Genomic DNA, 19,670 nt, shown 5'->3' with positions numbered 1-19,670 from the left:
GAATCCCATGGTGGAATCTCCTGGTAAGCAGCCTGGAGAAAAGGCTCTTAAAATGTCTTGGGGTCTTTGAAGGTCTTTAAAAGCCTTGCTTGAAACTTATGCCTTTTTTTTATTCAGTGTTAATCCTATACTTACACCTGGCCATAAAGACGAAAATAAATAAAATCTATATTTTAACTGCAGGAACTTCCAACCAATATCCAAAAGATATCGATTACATAGTTGATGGCTGAGAAACCATACTAATAGATGAGATATGTGGAAAACGGACAAATGGAAACATAAGTGAAGGAGTTGTCTTCATGAGGGATGATAAAATATGGAGCAGGAGATTGATGGACGGACAGATTGTGTCCTTGTTCTGATTTACTGAGTGCAAAATATGGTGAATATAACCTTTGGTCATGAATTGAGGACCCAACTAGCTCAAATGAGCCAGATAACATTATCTGCTTTGAAAAATTGTCCAAAAGGTCAGGAGAGTTTTTCTTTTTTTTTGCAGTAGTAGTGTTCTGTGGACGTTTTAAAACAGGGGTATCCAACCCTGGTCCTCAAGATTTACTGTTTTAGATGCATCCCTGCTGCAACAAAGTCTGCTTTCACACTGCAGGCCTTGATGCTCAATTCCAATTTTTTTTGTGAAATACGATATTTTTTTGCCTTTTCCAAATATATGCGACTTGTACGTGATCTCCTGTGTGAACTGCAGTCATACAACGCAAGTGTCCCGCATGCGCAGTAGGGGACACAATGACGTCACAGGCCAGCTTGCTCCATGTTTACGGAATTGTAGTGCCGGAGCGCATCTAGCGGTCTTTTCCAACCACGAAAACCCATTCTTTCAACATGTTTAAACATAAATACTGCTCTCCGCATCATTATCTGCCATGGTTTTTGTTTTTCTTGCTGCTTCTGCGTAGCAAGACGCAGAATAATGACCTTTGTCGGGTATTAATGACGTTCAGGTCGGATGAATGCGACCTGGCCCTTCAGACTCAGGTCGCATTTGAAAAGATCAGATTTGTATCGGATTCAGGACCACATAGCCAAGCGGCCTGAGTCGGATTGGAAAACATCGGATCTGTGTTGTTCAGACTGCAATGAAAAGATCAGATTCAGCTCGCATATGGGCAAAAAAATCGGATTTGGGTCACTTCAGACTGCAGTGTGAACGTAGCCAAAGTGAATTCACATGACTGTATTACCTCTTCAGCAGGGCATTAAGTTCAGTAAATGCCTGTTAATGAGCCATTCATCTGATTCAGCCGTGTTGGATCAGTGGTGTATCTAAAAGCTGCAGGAAAGTAGATCTTCAAGACCAGGCCTGGAGACCCCTGTACAAAAGGCTCTTTAGATATAGACGCAACAACATTCCAGATGAAAGCAGTTTTGACTTTCCTTTAAAGGGTCTCTCTCCTAAAGCCGAGATATAAAGTGTGGAGCTCTATCATTCAGTAGGGGAAACACGTAATAAAGTCCCCGCTTAACTTGAGGTGGTTAGGGCTTTCCTCAGAGGAGACAGAACGGCAGACCCTGGAGTCTCTCTCCAACAGATGGACAATATGAGGAAGTCATGTTTTTTGACAACTTCTTCATCCTTCAGTTGATTGCTTACTGTATGTCAGGATCAGTTTGATGATGCTAAAGTTGCTTTTATGTCTGTCAAACTTTATTGTCTTCGCCATCTTGGTAAAGATCGGATTTAAATAGGGTCTTTGCCAAGTTGTCTATTATGCCAACGCCATGCTCACTTATTCTTTGAGTTCAGGAGACCGCTTAGGTCTGATTTATTTATGAGTTAAAGCAAAGTAGCTTTAACACCAAATGTATTTCTGAAGCTGATCAGGAACAAAGGCTAGATCAAAAAAACTATCAGAAAGCTAATGGTCGAAAGGATTATAAACACTACAACACAGCCTGCCTGGTTGGAGGCTAATTTTAAAGGAGGGATGACTCAGGAGTTTTGCACTTTGTAGCTCCCCGTTTGTCTTGTTACTTTGCTTCCAAAACAGAGCCTGAAGCAGGAAAGTCCCCCCGTGGTGACCGGGCCACATGGTGTCGGCTTTCGTCAGACTGGCCTTGTGCATCAGAGAGGCCGAGGCTTCTATATGCAGCACAGATATATTTATATTTGGCAGCTCTGGTGGTTGCCCCTACACACTCGCTCTGCGCATTTATCACGGGTGACCTCCCATACACAGTCTGTTTCTACATGCTAAAGCCGTAAGTAGATCATCAAAAAAAAACATTCAAAGCAAATTACTGCAAATCCGACCTCGCATGGGGGGAAAAATCAGCTTGATAATTGCACACCTTCATTGTGACCTCTAAGCTTTACCACACCCACCAGAGCCCATCCTGTTACATGATTAATAGAGCAGCTTGAATAATTCAAAGTGGCTGTGTGGATTCTTTCTAATCATGTTGACAGCAGTAGCAGTTGTTTTCCGGTGTTAATGCTTGTCCCTCTTAAATGTTAAAGCAACCCCCTTGTTTTCTTAAACTGTAATTCAGACAGAAATCAAAAACTGAGGATACTCTCCTCATTAATACAAATTATTATCATATCACAAAGGCACTTTATTAGCATTTTAAGAATATATCTATCTTGTATAAAATTAAAAGCATAAAAGGTTTAATTTTCTGTGAATTTATGGGAATGCCACTTTCATATCACAACCAAATTCACTGCATTTTATCACGATCTTTTGATAGAATCAAAACAAAGCACTACATAGTCTAAGTAAATCTATTTATGTATTCAACCCCTTTCAGTTTAATGCTTCCAGATATAATCAGAAAGAACCAGCTAATTTAATAGTTTAATCTGACTGCAGCTCTCATGGTTTTAGATTTGCACTTTTTTTTTTATTCCTGCATAAAAAAATTTACAAATATATCCAAAAGCTTTCGCTTAGGTCTCTCCAAACCAAAGCCCTTTTAGTTCTACATGTTGGTTGTGCCCCCTACAGGGTGTAAGGAAAACTGCACATGGCAACTAAGACTCATTTTTTTTGTGGTATATTTTCCAAAGTAACCTTCTTACAGCACAGGGGTGTCAAAAATCAGCCTTAAAACAGTAAAACCCAAATATATACAGAGCTAAAATTTTTCTTTTGCGTATAGATTCAGTTGCTTACAGTAATATTCAATTTTTTTTTTAATTACTTTTAACCAGGAAAAGTACAACTAAACATTGTCACGCTCAGGCAACTGTTGCAGTGACAGAGGGTTTATAGCCAAAGGCTACGCAGCCACGGGCACCAGTTAGGTTTATTGTTTTTTTTGTTTTGTTTTGTTTTTATTACCCCACCCTTAAAAAATATTTTGATTTAAATGTATTACACAGATGGAGAAAAATAAAGCATACAAGTTAGCTTCTATGAGTAAGGTTAATAAAAACAGGTGTTTAGATTAAACTTTTCAGTGTTCAGATTAAACTTTTTAATGTTCACAGTGTTGTTGTTCATTCAGCCAGTGTTTTAGTTTGTTAAGAAAAGAATACTTTAATGTTAGCACTTTGCTTTAAGATTAGGAATAAAAACTAAAATGTTCTTTTGGGCTGAAACAGTCGGATTAATCATCAGTGTTTGATTGTTGAAATAACCTTCAACTAATTTAGTAATCGATTGATTCACTGGAGTATAGAGACTTTTAAACAAACCAAGTGCTTAAAGAGCAACTCTCTCAGTTCATTAATTATGATAAAATTGTATAAAATATATAAACATTTATGATGAAAAGCCTTTTTTGTCCATTAAAATGCTCTATTTAGAACTCCTCACGTTCATTTTAGTGTAACGTCTTTTTTAAATCTACTTTCAATTTCTGACTATTAATAGGTTAATCAGAAAAATACCATACATATATTTATTGTGCACCCTGGGCAAATTTAACTTAGAAAGTGCAAGCAGAAAGTTGCCTCTTTGAGAGGTAGAGGTTGCTGACTCTGTAGGTTTGGAGGCGAGTCACAGCCATGCTCCATTTTCAGATGAGGAATTCAGTTTTCAGTGAGATACTGAAAGCTTGGGACATTGTTTTTATACCCAAACTCTGCTCTAAAACTTTCTCCCTAACTTTAGATTGGCGTTATAACTTTACAAAATGTGTGGAAAAAGTTGACCAGCTGTCAGTGTGTTTAACTCTAAGAATAACTTGTATAATAGCGATAGAGATGCTGCCATTTGGCTCGGTTGTTAATCAATAAGCAGATGATGCGATTATTGCTGTAATTCTGATGCTTGTGAGGTTTTCTAACCTCGGTTTTCACACCCCGCAGTGTGATTTTTACACCTAATTTATTTCTGCCGTCAAAGTGAGATTGACAAAGATGGTGAGAAAAGACAGGCATTTTTTTAATGATTTGTTTATTCAGTTGTCCCTCTTTTTTTCTACAGTAGTTTATTATGAATCTCTTATATCATTATCAGAGGTTGACTGACAAAAACCTTGAACAGACTCGCCTTTGAATGACGGATTTGGATGTTTGCAGTTGGATAGTTTGCCTGCCAAATAAGTCTCAGTGTTTTCTAATTAAAGCTAAAGATACTACTGAGCAATTTTTACAACTTTGGCTTGAGAAAATATCTGCCACTGGTTCAAGCCTTTTGGGAGGTATTTAAAGCAACTACAGAATCTTCAGTTTGTACATTAGGCAAGAGGTAATTATATTTGCTCTTTTATTGCAGATTTAATTCCTCTAAATACTTGTTTTGCATCCACAGCGGCTGTGCTGAAATACGAGAACAATGTGATGAACATCCGACAGTTCAACTGCTCACCTCATCCTTACTGGCTGCCCAACTTCATGGACGTTTTCACCTGGTCTTTGCCATTTGTCGGGGAGAAAGGTGAGATCTGTGGACACACCACTGGCTAGATTTAAATGCTCTTTCTATCTGAAATCTAGTGAAAGGGTTTTTTTTTTACTGAAAACTGATTAATGATTTGTTGACATTTCTTTTGCGTTAAATATACTAAATCATCTCACCAATGAAGCCAAAGGGGTTAAAAAATACTCCTCCCCCTGGTTAATTTCTGTGCGTTTTGTATGGCGTCACATTTATAAAATAAAAAAAACACACTCTCATGTATGATAAACTACTTCTGTGCATGGTTTATCTACCACCTCACAACAAAATCACACATGCGTGAGAAACTGCCACTTCGAGAGGAGAAAATCATTCTCCATGCACGCCAGCTCCTCCTCCCACGAGCGTGGGAGCTCACCGTGGGCACGATTTTCTATCCAGCCGCCAAGCTCGAAGACGGCTGCGCTCTCGAAAGCGTCTCTGCCCTCAGACTGATTTTCTCCCTGCGCGAAGGAAAATGTTTTGATAGGTCGGGTGGAGACGGACCTCTTCTGTATGCCTCCTCCTGATTGGGCCTTGCAGACACGATCACAAGGGAAGTGACTGACAGCTGGTCATCCATAAGTGAAGACAAAGGCAGGATGCGGGACAGTGGCAAAACACATCTTACGGAGAGCGATTTCCTCCTCTCGAAGCGTCAGTTTCTCGCACATGTGTGATTGTGTTGTGCGGTGTTAGATAAACATTGCGCAGAAGTAGTTTAACATACATGCAAGTATGTTTATTTTGCTCCTGGGCATTTTGAAATAAATGTGATGCTATATTGAGCAGCCTTTTTGAGGTCAGGTCACAACATCTCCACCAGCTGCAAGTCTGGATGTTCTCCAGATAGTTATAAACCATCCGTAACACGATGTTTAGACTTAGACAAATTGTCATTTTGTTACATACAGCTTTTCAACAGTGAATGAGCAGCTTAGCAGTAAAAATGAACAATTATATTTATAAAGTGCAGCAATAATCAACACGTAAACAGTGTAGGAGAGACATCGTGCAAAAGGCATTGATGTGGAAGGTTCAGAGCAAAAAATAAATAAGTAGATATGGTGCAAAATGCAGTAGAAACACTGAGTTGAATTCTATTTAAAGGGATTTGAAGATTCACCATGTAGAGCAATTAAGGTGTTATCAGTGTGATGCAGAGTCTTGATTTGTGACTTTTCAATAGTCTTATGGCAGCGGGTAAAAAGCTGTTTCAGAACCTGCTGGGACGCAACACTGGGATGAAATGTCTTTGATTGCATATGATGCATAAAACGAGACAGGTGATTTTCCTCAGGTCAGTCGGCAGTGGTGCGGAAACTATCCCTCTGATGCCGTATTTGTCCAGGCTCCTATTGCTGATTCATAGCACTGACCTTAACCGAGTCAAGTGAGGCCTTTAGGCGTTTCTCAGCAGACCGTTGTTCCGTGTTTTCTCCATCTGTGGGTAATGCTCATCAGTGTGGTTCACTGGAGTCCTACAGCCTGAAGGTCAATCAACCCTAGGAGCTCCGCTCAAACGACAACTCAAACAGATGTTGGAAGTCACACTGAAGTGTGCCGTCAGTCTTTCTGTGTCTTATAGCGAGATGCAGTTATCTATGTTAGCCACCAGGTGGAATATCCATGGGAAGCATCAGGCAGTAATGTCCTCAGAGTGAGGAAATTATAAGGAGAAATATAGCAATAGGAGGCAGAATGTAGTGTCATTTGGGATTTACTTATTTTTGTTAACAATTTATGGTGTAAGAACAAAAAAAAAAAGAAGGAAAAAATATATTTTTCTTCATTAACTCGGGTTTTAACTCAAAATATCTTGCTTAAGGTAAACCATATATAACAGTATTATAACAGATTTACTTTCCCTTAAAGGGGGATGAACTGTCTGAAATAGATTTTATAGAGACACCTTGTTGGGGTAAGAAAATTTGAAGGATTTTATTGATGAATTCATAATAATAATAATAATAAAAAAAAAAACATCCATCCATCCATTTTCTGACACGCTGGTGCCTATCTCCAGTTGTCTACTGGCGAGAGGTGGGGTACACCCTGGACAGGTCGTCAGTCCATCGCAGGACATCACAGAGACAAACAGGACAAACTAATAAAAAACCAATAAAGCTTAATATCTGAAGACTGCATAGTTGATCTAAAATCCTTTAATGCCATTTTATGCATTTGTTTTCTTTCTCTATAGTGACTGAGATGCTTGTGAACGTTTTGAGCATCTGCTCCAATGACGAGCTGACGACTGATGAAGAGCTAGACGGTGAGTACCGCTTCAGCTCCACCAGAGGGAGACGTTCCTCTACTTTTCTGTTTTCTCCAAAGCTGCAGCTCCCTCCCAGGTTAAAGTCCACAGATCTGAACTTTTATTGTGTTTTATTAATCCGTAGTGTTCTGCTGTAGGTTTTCAATGCTTTTACCCTGTTGGATGATCGTAGGTTTTACTTTATCTCCACTCTGTTTCAACCCTTATAGGCAAGCAGGAAATGATCTCACTGCTCCTTCCTGCTGCTGCCCTTTCCTCCTCCTCACACGGCTTCAGTGTCAAACATACACGGACATGGCGCTCAGTGTTGCCACATTAAAATTCATAAAATATCTATATTTATAAATTCAAAACGTTGCTTTGTTCACGTGCTTGAACTTATCCACCTTTTGTCAAATTAAACCTAAAAAGCTTAATTAATTTTACCAAGGTTTAATGTGATAGATTTCTATAAAGCATCGATTCACTGTGTAGGGAAAGGAAAATTATTCTCCATATCTTCTTCAACAGGTGTTGATGTGATGTGCGAATTTTTCTCTGATACACCTACAAATGTAAAAGGTCCCAAAATGGTGTATATTCCTCCCTGTGCACTTATTTAACCACTTTATAAAGTGAACAACTAGCATCATGGAGACCCAGGAGCGCAGCGGAGAAATATGGGAGCAGTTCGGATAAATTATCAACACATTTATAAAGTGGGTTAAAACCAGCTAAAGCTAAAACAAAGTGCAGTACGTAAAAGGCAAGCAATACAATGAAAAACAATAAAAGAAAGCATTGCAATAAGGTAATAAAACTAAGAATGCAAGAATCTACATAGAACAAATAAGGCAAATAATCCAAAACATATTAGGGTTTAACAGACTCACACATCATCAATAAGAATAATCCTAGCAGCCATTAAAGCGGATAAAATAAATACCTATAAAAGAGGATAACAGAAAAGAAATATCTGATCTTATTTTGGTTGAGAGCTGGTGTTTAGAATAACTTTTTAATGATTATATAGAAACCTTCGTGAGTGACAGGAACCAAAATGTCAGGAACCAAAGTGACAGGAACCAAAACGTCCAGCCATAGACCCAATAAAATGAATTAAATTATTATAACGAAAGGCCTAGTCAAAGGCCAGACCTCAGTCCAATTAAGAAATGGGAAAACTTTAGATTACAGATGCTCTCTACACACATCTCAGATATTTAATGTAAAAAAAGAAACACAAATCCTAAATCTTTTTCTATCCACGCCAGAATTATATGTTGCTTTTTATTTGTGAAATGTTAAAAAGTTTAAAGGGGGTGAATACTTTTTCCAAGAGTTTGTAAGTGAGTGCTGGTGCTTAAAATATAAAAACAGTTCTCACCATAATCATCAGTTTTGAGTAATTTTGGTAACTTCAGATCCATATCCTGGATTCCACATCCTGACCGTCCTCTTAACCTGTTTTATGGCCTTTGCTTTTAATTTATTTTCTTTGTCTTTTCTCATCCCTTTTAAAGCCATTTCAAATCCTTTTCTGTAAGTTTTCAGTGCTGCCCTTTTGAAATGTTGAATTATTTCCTTTCCTCGCTCACTACAACATTTCCAATCCCCCTAGTTTTCTCTTCTTTTTATCTGCTGCTGTTCTTACGATTCCTCTCCATCTTCACTGCTCTCCTCTCTTTTCTGCCTCTCTATATCTGTCTCATGCTGAAATATGGTCACCACTTTGGTTTACTCATCTAATTTCTTTGTTTCCTTTCATGTTTTGCAGAGTTTTGTGCTCAAGGCATCACTTTTCCTTTTCATTTGCTGTGCTTTTTTTTTCTCATCTCTTCCTTCGCCCTCTGTTCATCTCTCATTCTGCGGCCATCCACTGATCTCTCTGTCCTCCTTCTTTGTCTTCTCTTCTGGGGTTGTTTCATGAGAAGGACAGCTAATATATCCCCCCAAAAAAGGTACAAAACACTAGTGAGCCGGTGTGTGTTTGCAGCAGCAGCTACGACTCCTGCCTTTGCTGTTTGTTAACTAACACTTTAAAAGTACAGTCTAACGTTTGTCCTGAATCGTTGTGGTGAAGCTCATCAAGGTGGAGGATGTGTGACTGTAAGATGAACCAGTTTTAAGCTAGATGATGCTTATAAAGGGGCCCTGTCACGTATTTTAAGTATGCAGATTTCTACACTGGTAACAACTTATGGTTTAATTCAGAGGGTTTAAATTAAATTATGGCGCCATGTTAGATTATTATATTTTATTTTGGTCTCTTACACATTTTTTTTTTTGTCCATTTGTTGGTTTTTAGTATTTAAAATCACAAGAACATGTGACTGGAAGTACAATGCTGTGCATGCACTCCACAAAAAAAAAGAAGAAATTATTATTTTTCAATCGTAGGAGTAAAAAGGAAGAGGAATAGGGCTGGTATTGATGGATGTAGGAGCAAATACTGCCAGCAGATGGCGACGGCGTACATCAATGTTTGCTGAATAGCAAAAAAATATCTCGGGTTCAAAAAAGAATGAGATTGACACAGTAAGCTTGTCGTGTAATGCTTAATTTTTAACATGAGCATATTGTTTTTGGTGTTTATTTTTATTGATAGTATGTGACTTGTAGCCTGACGTAGTCCTACTCAATTCTAGTCAGAATATGACTAGAATAAGAAGATGAGCCTTGATCGCGTTTATCTGTTCCTCTTTTAAAATTAATTTGCTGTCGATATCTTCTAGAACAGACCTAATAGCAGAATCTACTCACCTAAACTCTCCAGCGGCAGCCATTATTGTTGTCACCCTAGCGCGCTTTGGTCACATGGTTGATTACGTTACTGTTGATCATCTGTCCATCATCGTATAAAGCCCGCCCTGACAATTTGATTGGCCCGCCAGATATTGTGCGAGCATACTCACGCTACTACTGAGCAATGCCAGACCGAACTTCCTGACCTCAAACGTTGTGGGCGGGACTAAGTTCGGAATGGCACCCAGGCTATGTGACTTGGACCCTTTAAGGTGAAAATCAGACGTTCTTAGAAACATCTACTGAGAAAGGTTTAAAAGGATGATTAGTTCTATCTTTTATCAAGCTCTTCACCCTTCAGTTTCACCATCTCTTCCATTCATTTTTCTCTGGAGGACTTAAACTCGAAAGGGCGGGACCAATAAATAAAGTTTTTTTTTTTCCAAGCTCTGAACCATCGCAACCATAATACAGCACAGGAAAATCCACAGAGCATGGGGGTCGTCTAAACCTGCTGAACAGACATGTTTGGACACAAAGCGGGTTGTTTTTACAGAGGATGCACCACTAACACGTATCTGGGGAATATGAGGGTAGAGGAGACATAACAGAGGTGGTTGGCATGGTTGCACCCACTGCTGAGAAATGCTCCAGTGTGATGTGTTTTATCTTTTTTTCGGTAAAGTTTCTACATAATCTGATTCTGGGACTTAATAACAGCATCATGGTTTTCACATGTTGCACTTTTCTCTACACTAATGGTCCAACGGAACATCTTGCATCCCTGAGCTGATAGAAAGTTGGCCTGTATCAGCTTCATAGTAATGTTAGGTTTTAGGAAGGTTTTAGTCATATTATTGGTGGAACAATCCTACAGGACGCCACTATTGCATTTAAGCTGATTGTTCCTTAACAAGCCGCACCTCAACCACAGACATCAACAGCATGTTGAGTTGTATGGCAAAGACCTGGCTTTTAAAAGACACCAAACACTTAGAATGGGATTGAGACTGAAGTTGGCTTAATAGCAGCCAGTTTTCTACAGTCCTTTATCATTTGGAAGGTCCAGTGGGGTCCAGCTTTTTAAACATCTAGCTGTAAAGGCTTTGAAGGGTCTCCAACTTCGTTTACCTCCTGTGGCATTTCCAGGAAATGTTCACAACAATGGGAAGGCAGGTACCAATGTATGCTGAGGGGTAGCCTAAAACTAACACCCACCCAAACCAGTTCAGGGTCAATTTATACTCCTCATAATAAACTGACATTTTATTTTCCGAATAAATCACTGAAGGCGGAGCAGATTTACATGATGCCCTTGCTACTTAAGCTTTGCAAGTATCATTTGAGTCAATGAGTCAATGCAATCAACTGGTTTTCCTTAGATAGAAAACTTTGAATCAATTTGATTGGATGATCTGGTTGAACTGTAAAATTCCTTGAGATGACATGTGTCGTGAATTGGTGCTTTATAAATAAACTGAATTGAATTGAATTTTTTCCTGTCATTTTCTAATGGATGAACTGATTAATTCAGGTGTGCCTGACCTCAGTTACCATGACAACAAGTGCCAGACGCACCTGGATAAATCAGTTCCTCCAGCGATGAAAGACAGGAATCAAAAGATATGACTTCAGTTCAGGAAGTAGTAGAGTTAGGCATAGAGTCCATTAAATTTACCCCCCTGCCCCCCCCTCTAGATTCACCCCTGTTCACCTCACTCAGTTTGGATGGATAAGATCTCTCCAACACATCTGAACTAGTCTAAACACCTTTAAAGTGATGCAGACCTTAACGCCAACCATTATTTCAAATTGATGTCAACAATCTGGATCCACAGTAAGGTAGTAGTTAATTTAACTGGATTTTTATCACTTCTAAAAATCATGATCTTCTGGATGAGGTGCAGCTGCTGTAACTAAGCGGCTTTGAACCAAATAACAGTTGGTTTTGACTGTGAAGTTAAGATTAACTATACAAATATGTTATATAATCAATCCTTCCTTCCTGATGAGGGGAAAAAAACTGATTAATGTTTTGTTACTGAAGTTCTTATTTAGTCCTTTTTTGCTTTTACCCTTAGATAACAAAGACAGGTACTAGGTAGCATCTTCAGCACACACTGTGGGACAGGATTTTTAGGGAGGAAGGTTTTGGAAAATAAATAATCAGAAATGCTAAAAGATTTGAAGACACTACAGACAATACGTTTGGTTTCTAGCCTTTTTTTGAGCTGCATGGAGGCATCATTTTGTGACCTGTGACTGTTTTCTCCAGGTGCCACTGCTTCTGCCCGGAAGGAAGTCATCCGCAACAAGATCCGAGCCATCGGGAAGATGGCCAGGGTATTCTCTGTGCTCAGGTACGCAAACATGCTCAACTTCTACTCCTCAGCTAGCAAATGCTGTTCTTTCTCCTTGTCTTAGTCGTCTTAGCTCTAATTGTTGAGCTAATACCAGGTTTTAGGGGCTAAAAAATGCATTAAACACTCGTCTTCTTAGACCAATTAAAAGAACTCTGCTATTTTCCATATTTACAAAGTGTTGCATCGTTGCCCTGGTAGTTTTCTCCTGCTTTTTGTGATTTCAAATCTTAAAAGAAGCCTGTAACTAAGAACTAAAACTGGATTTTGTTTGTTCTTCTGCTGCCAACATCAGTTAGAGAGAGGAAGGAAAATAAATTAAGGGAGAGTGTCCCTGCTGTAAATCTGTCACTGCTCTGTTTACTTTGCGCTTTGGGGCCGACTGACTATGTTTTAGCTTTACATATCCTTTCATCCACTGTTAAACTGTGTAAAAGGAAGGGTGTAAACATCGTAATAATCTAGTTCTTTGTTCTTAAGGTTCTAGTTGTTGTAGCGCAGTAGATAGCTGTGTCTTATTTCATTCTCTGCTATAAAAGGTAAAAAAATATAAAAAATAAAGGAAAACTCTAGTCTAGAGTTCACACCTTTAATCAGGTAGAGTAAATCCAGTATGCCTGAGAGGAAGTTAAAGTGCTGCTGGTATTATTGGTATTCCTGAGCGTCACAGGTTTTGCCGATATTAAAAGAGGTGTGGGGTTTTATCTTCAATTGGTGGAATGATTAGATTGAAATTGGGTAGATAGGGTGCAAATAAGCTGGATTGCTGCCTTTCCTTTACTATTATTTATTGTTTTGTTTCGGGGTTTTTTGGGGTTTTCTTTGCTCTGTATGTGAAAACGATCTACTGTTTTCTCTCTATGTCAGAATAAGGAATGAAATTGAACAACAGAAGCTTTTTCTTCCAAAGCAAAGGTCCAGGTTTTAGTAGAAGTGTCCCTAAAGCCTACAGAAGAACAGGGGGTATGATTGTATTGATTCCTGGTTTGGATAGGGATGAAAAAGGGATTCCAATAAAGTTGAAAAACAATCCACTGGACTTGGTTTCCAAGTTTAAAATATGACTATGACCTGGATGACAAATTTTGTATTTCTACCTAAATATTGTGACCTCCCTGCTCTCTGTACCTCTGTTTTATTTACTCCTTGTGTGTCAATCCTTCCTTCCATTAATTCTCTCCCTCATAGTTTTCTCTGATTCTTTCTTCTTTCTTTTCGTGTCTTCTTCACTGAATCCTAACCTTATTGTGTCCTTCCTTTCTTCCTCCTGTCATTTAATACATCCATCATAAATTAATGGTGAAAGTTACAAATTGAAATGCATGCATAGGGCTACAATCTTAAAAAAGTTTGAAAAATCCCAACTGAAGAACCATACTAACACTAAAGCATGGTGGTGGCAGCATTGTACTCTTGGGCTCCTTCTCTTAAAATGAAACTCATGTTTATTTTGAGCTGGATGATCAGAAACATCCGTTCTCTCCCAGATATTTAAGGATAGCATTTATTTTAACGGTTGAAAACGATTTGAAATTCTTGTCCTGGTCTGATTTGCAGTGGAAGCAGCTAGCTTGATAATAGCGCCTTCTCTACCGTGTGTTTCAGAGAGGAGAGTGAGAGCGTGCTGACGCTGAAGGGACTGACCCCGACAGGCATGCTGCCGAGCGGAGTGCTGTCCGGTGGCAAAGAGAAGCTGCAGAATGGTAAGAACATTTCTGAGACCCCCACCTTTGCTCCCCCCGCCACAGGTTTCAGTAGCTGCACCACAAAGGAACCCTAAACAGGTTTAAGTGCCGCATTTAAAGTATGATTTATGTTCCCCTTGATTGATATTTAATAAATTGAACTCTTTCCCCTCCTGTGTTTGTTAAACAGATGATAAAGTCTCCTCCTCTACCAGCTACATTCAGCATATTTTCTTTGGTTTCATTGTTTTCCTGAATGTGTCCTCTCTTAACGTCCTGCGTTATTGCTTCTGTTTTCCAGTCCCTGTTTTCTCTCTTCCACTGGTTTTACTCAAATATTACCCATGTGTTTTCTTTTCTCCTTTTCTCTCTGGAAACTGCAGGTACATTCGGTTGTTGTGCAAGTATTTCGTTGTGTTATGTGTTCATCAGTGTTTTTTATTTATTTACTTTGTGTGTGTGTGTACATTCAGTTTGACCACAGTCTGGTTTTCAGATCTGTGAAGGTGGATCTTAGCGATCATGTCAGGTTGTTGAAACTTTATTCAGGAGTATATTAGAAATACCTGTGAAGAGAAGAGGGATAGTTATTCATTTTAGGTTTTGTAAATAAAAACAGAGTTCTCTGTTTATAAGTGGGTTTCATTAGATTAACAGCAACCATCGTTTTCATTCGCTCTCTAGAAAAGATCTGTAGAAAAAAAAATAAAAAAACAGGGACAAATAAAACAGTAGCTTAATATTAAAATTATAATGGAAAATCTAATGTTAAAAGATTTATTTTCTCCGTCTTTCTTACTTAGAAATAAATTGAATAAATAATATTTTGAGTTAAAAACATAGCTGTTTGAATAGTTTTATTTATTAGTTGTAATTTGATGATAAATTCAAGAAAATTGATGTTTTGAGGGGCTTTGAAAGAGAATCCAGGCCCACAGCATCACACATCCCCCTCTATACTTAACTGAGGTACTTTTTCACACATTCATTCTTTACTAAACATTGTTTATAAACCAGTCAGTTCAGGTTCAAATCATTTAGTTTAGGAAACTCCACAGTTTTTTGTTTTGTGTTTTTTGACAGTAGAAAATAAATACGTTTTCGTTCCACATCCTAACCCTTAAAGGTTGTTCTGGACACGATTCCTGACCAGAAGGACATGTTATCCAGTTTTGTTTGTTTTCTTCCATTATGAAGAGCAGTTACTATAAATGAAACTGTCAGGTCTACTTATTAAAAGTTCCTGAATTCTCTCATACATCTAAAAGAAGTTTAAAGTATAAAGTTCAAACCAAGCTTAATTTATTAAGGTTTTAATGGGGATCGATCAGGGCTTTAATAATTATTACATCAGTCATTTCATTTAAAGAGATAAAGTTAATTTGTGTTGGATTCTTCTCTCAGTAAATGTTCTCACAATAAAGCTTTCTTTATCTTAATACCTCCAGTGAGATTACGCTGCTGCAATAAGAGGTTTAATTCGAAGGCTGTTAGCGTAAAGCTGCTAATAAAACACTTTATAAAATCATATTATTCTAATGAGTTTAGACCCGATTAACAGTGGGACTCCTGCTGCTCGCCTCATTCAGCTGAACACCTGTGATTTGAGCCGCCTTTTATTTGTGTGTTGATGATTTAGTTAGAACTCATCCTCTGGGACGTTTGTGCTTTAGTCTCCTGTCTGTAAACCTCAGCGTCCCTCCACTGCTAGTGTGAAGTCGACTCTATGCAGCTTTGATGTGTTTGCTATAAATATGTGTCTCCCAGGATGACGGTTGGTAGTTGGTAAGTGGCTGAAAGGTGTTTTTATTTTTTCCTTCAAACTCAGTCCTAATTCTGATATAATGCATTGAAGGATGGTGAATCTAGCTTTAAATAAAGTGTGATCATAAACCTCTGCGCTGTACCAATGTCTTCCAGCTGCTTCATTTTCCACCTTTCTTTTTAACTCCCATCTTCATACTTGTTTCATAATGTTTTTTACAGTGTTTATTTTTGTGTGTGTGTGTCAGCTTTTCTCTAAATGTTTATTCCTCCTGGATTATTTGCTTTTTATTTTCTCCTGTCGCTCCATTCACTAGTTTAACGCTTTCTCTTGAAGAACTTTAACCCTCCCTCCATGATATTTGCTGATACTTTTCTTCCTCCTCCACCCCCTCCTCTCTGCTAACATCCTCGTTTTCTTTTTGTCTTGAAATGTGGAGATGCCGTTAACCTTTTGTTGTCGTTATTGGCTGTCTTTGCTGCTCATTGACTTGTTCCTGGGACAAAATGACCTCCTCCTGCTCACCTCTCTCGTTCATTTTGCAACCCCCCTCTTCTTCTCTTCAGCTACTGTTGAAGCTATTGAGGCTGATGAAGGTAAATGGGTCTGGCCGCCCTCTTCTGTTGCTTTTTCATGGCAATAGAAAGTTGGGGGAGGGGAGGGGAGGGTTTGGTGGGTTTTTTACATTCATCTCGCTGGTGCTTGAGTAGAGTGTGTTTTTTTGGGGGGGCTAACAAGCTGTGCGTAGTTTCAACGTAGAATAAGATGTAAGTACTTTAGATCATGTGGCCGCATGTTTTAAAGCGGGACGGGCTTTTCATGGCAGAGATTTCATGATCACAGATCACCACTGATTTTATCTTTTATTTTATGGGTGAGCGCAAAGCTAAACGACAGTTTGTGACTGAAAATGTTTGCTTCACCTTTCAGAAGAACTGCTGAATGAAGTTAGTTTATATACAGTTTTATTTGCACTTAAAGTGCGTTTTTACACTCCCATAAATGCAGGAATGTGTAAACGCATTAGTATTATCAGCTCCTCTGGAAGCTCTACTGTGAATTTACACTGCTTATCTAATTAATAACTCTTGCTAACCTGTAATAAATACAACTAAATATGTGCTTGAGCTGTTGGCCTATTCCCTACTTCATATAGGGCTACAGGTCATGAAATAAAATAAAAAAAGCGAGGCTTATCAAGTCAGAAAGATGGCGAAACATTGTAGGACTGTGCAGAAGTTTTAAATTGCAGCTAATTACATTTTCTTTTCATGCAGGCAGCAGTTATTGTGATATAGATTAATACCTGCTATGGCTTTCTAATTTCCTCTTTTGACTTTTTTAAACCAGCCCAGTTCTTAGATAATTTTTTTTTACAGTTTTAAAGAGAATTACTTTACTTTGGTGGATTTAGAGAGATTTGCCCTTTTCACATTCACAGATCTCACCAACATCTCTTGGTTAAAGGATCTTTAGAAAAGCAAGAGTTCTTACTCGTCTCCTTCACTTCCTTTTAAATTATACTCATTTAATCTGTTTTGTAGTGCTCTGCAGTTCTGCACAAAACATTATTATCTGTTTAAAATGATGCATTTCCAACTAAGGAATCCCACTGCAGGCCGGAAGATAAGACGTGACCTTTTAGAGCACGTTTTCTTCCAGTTTAAACAATTAATTTGTACTTGATGAAACTTTGACATCACTTTTCGTCCTCCCGTATCAAAGCCCCTTCCTGCAGGAAGTGATTCCAGCTAGCTAGATGGATAACAAGTGTGAATATCCTGCTCAGAGCAACATGTTAGATATCATTAATATACAGAGGGAAATCCTATCCAAAGCTAATTTGGAGGGCTTTTATAGAAACTATTCAAATGAGGGTAAAATGCAAACGAGCTTTGCAGCGCCAAAGACATTACCCAACTTGTCATGGCCTCATTGCTGCACAATGGATTGCAATAAAACTCTTGTTCTAGGAAGCTCCATAAAATACCAGAATACAGAGTTTCACTCTATTTTTATGCAGTACGTACATTTTTTTTTTCCATCTCTACCAAAGCATCTGGGACACAATTAGGGCTGAAACAATTCATCGTGATTAATCAATTATTGAAATAATCGTCAACTAATTTAGTTATCCATTAATCGTTAACTGGAGTATAGAGAGTGTAAAATATGCCTTTAGCTGATAGAGCAACCTACTTAGAGCAAAAATTATACAAAGATTATAAAAAATATATGAATATTTTGCATTTAAGATAAAAAAAAGAAACTGTCAACATGCTCTATCCAGAACTCCTCCAGTGGAAAAGTTTTAGTTTCAATTTCATAAAAAGTCTTCTTTAAGGAACCTTCGGCTATCCAATTATCAATCGATTGATCAAAAAAATTATCAATAGATCGATATTTAAAATAATTAGTTGCAGCCCTAGACACAATATATGGTCTTCGTTGGATACTTTATAAAAACCATAACACCTATTTATGTAATAGAAAATAACATTTTAGAAGAAATCTGAATATGGCTTCAAGACCTACAGCATGAATATAGCCTAAGAAAGAAGAGAGAGAGTGTTGTTTTCAGAACATGTATTTAAAGTTAATTAATTGCTTTAAACATTGTTTGTTTCTCTTTCAAGGATTTTAAAATTTTCATATTCTTTTAAAAAATATAAATCAATATTTTCACAAAAACTGTGTTTAAATGCGAAAGAAGGCGAAAAGTATCAGGAAAAGAAATAAAATCCTTTTTTTTCAGGAAAGCATTAAAGAAAACCAAAAAGAGACCTGAGAAATGGTCGGGGGCAGAAAGCAGCCAAAGAAAAACCTCCAGAAAGGTTCCCTCATGGAGCCTTTAGGAAAATTTTCCTCAGCAATTTTTTTAAAAGTCTGAAAGAATGTCTTACGTTTCTGGAGGAGATCCAAAACTGCACCTCATTCAAATCACACTTCCTTTGATGATTAATTTGTTTTATAGTCTGTCTTTTGCTGCCCCACCACACACACACATCCTTATGAAATCTTGCTATGAAAGCCCTTAATGTTACGTCCCCTTTGAAACGGCTTAAGCAGTTGTGCATTGTTGTTGCTGTTTTATTTATCTTCCAAATGATGTAGAGCTAAAATCCAAAGCTCCTGGGGAGAAATCTACATTAGATTCTCCCATTGAATGATTTGCATCGCTTTTTCCTCTGCTTGCGCAAGAACAACCTCAACTGCGAGCTAAATAGTAGTGCGCCAGCTGCTATTTACGTTGAACCTGTCCGGTACTTCCTCTTGAACCCCACAGAGGACAGTCCACTGTAGTGTCCAGACTCTTCTCTGCTTCTCTCTCTCCATGTCGGTCTCCTGTGGCCCTGCTGTGTCGTGTTTCCTCCCTGTGAGCTGCTAATAACCTGTGTCTGACCTGTGCTATGCAGCAACACAACTACGCTACTCATCGTGCCCTCTGTAGAAAATGTCGCCCCTGCTTTCTCGTTTTAATAAAGGGTCATCACTTTTTTTTTTATTATTAGTAGTAAAGAGTCTTTATGAGGGGTGGAAGTGATGAAACAAAAACATGACATTTCCATTGAGATCTTGTGGTAACTTCCATCCCTCATAGCTCCTGGTAGACCCTAATTGCTGCATGCTCCAAACAGACTAAACCAGTAGTTAGCACCCAAAGTGTCCGTAATGTTTCTGTCCGTGGGCTCAGTCTCAACGTGGTTTCTATTCTGTGGTAGTGAGTGTTTCAGTGGACTCCACTCTTTTTTTCTTTCTCTCTCTGTTTTTTGTTTGTTTAGTTTATTTTATTGTCTGTCTCTGATCATTCTCTTCTTTCCCTTTGGTTGTTTCAACCTGTGACGTGATGAGGGCAATCTGGACGTTTGGGGTCCTCAGGCGTTCTGCAGCGGGCTTTGCCTTAAAGCCCTGTTTTCTTCTTCTTCTTTTTTTTACTGCCTAAAAACACAAGATTTTTTTTTTTTTTTAAACCTGCGGTGCAACCTGTTGCATATATTTTAGATTTCT

The 19,670-nt window shown here is 38.3% G+C and overlaps 1 protein-coding gene across 5 annotated transcripts in view; it reads left to right on the top strand.

The window, feature by feature from the left end:
* Window positions 1–19,670, top strand: part of LOC119776386 (serine/threonine-protein phosphatase 2B catalytic subunit alpha isoform) — a 129,163-nt gene that overhangs the window by 107,733 nt on the left and 1,760 nt on the right. The window contains exons 9-14 of one of the 5 annotated variants that reach the window (XM_038274772.1): window positions 4,725–4,850; window positions 7,054–7,125; window positions 9,042–9,068; window positions 12,128–12,212; window positions 13,818–13,915; window positions 16,229–16,258. In XM_038274772.1, coding sequence (XP_038130700.1) covers window positions 4,725–4,850; window positions 7,054–7,125; window positions 9,042–9,068; window positions 12,128–12,212; window positions 13,818–13,915; window positions 16,229–16,258 — 438 coding nt within the window. Of the gene's footprint in view, window positions 1–4,724; window positions 4,851–7,053; window positions 7,126–9,041; window positions 9,069–12,127; window positions 12,213–13,817; window positions 13,916–14,280; window positions 14,579–16,228; window positions 16,259–19,670 lie in introns of those variants that run through there. The other 4 variants (XM_038274776.1, XM_038274773.1, XM_038274774.1 and 1 more) reach the window with 4 other exon arrangements.

This window comes from Cyprinodon tularosa, unplaced genomic scaffold (assembly GCF_016077235.1).
Source record: "Cyprinodon tularosa strain WSP-4 unplaced genomic scaffold, ASM1607723v1 ctg93, whole genome shotgun sequence".
Lineage (NCBI taxonomy): Eukaryota > Metazoa > Chordata > Actinopteri > Cyprinodontiformes > Cyprinodontidae > Cyprinodon > Cyprinodon tularosa.
Note: the sequence above shows the minus strand (reverse complement) of the source record. Positions and strands in the feature narration are given on the sequence as shown.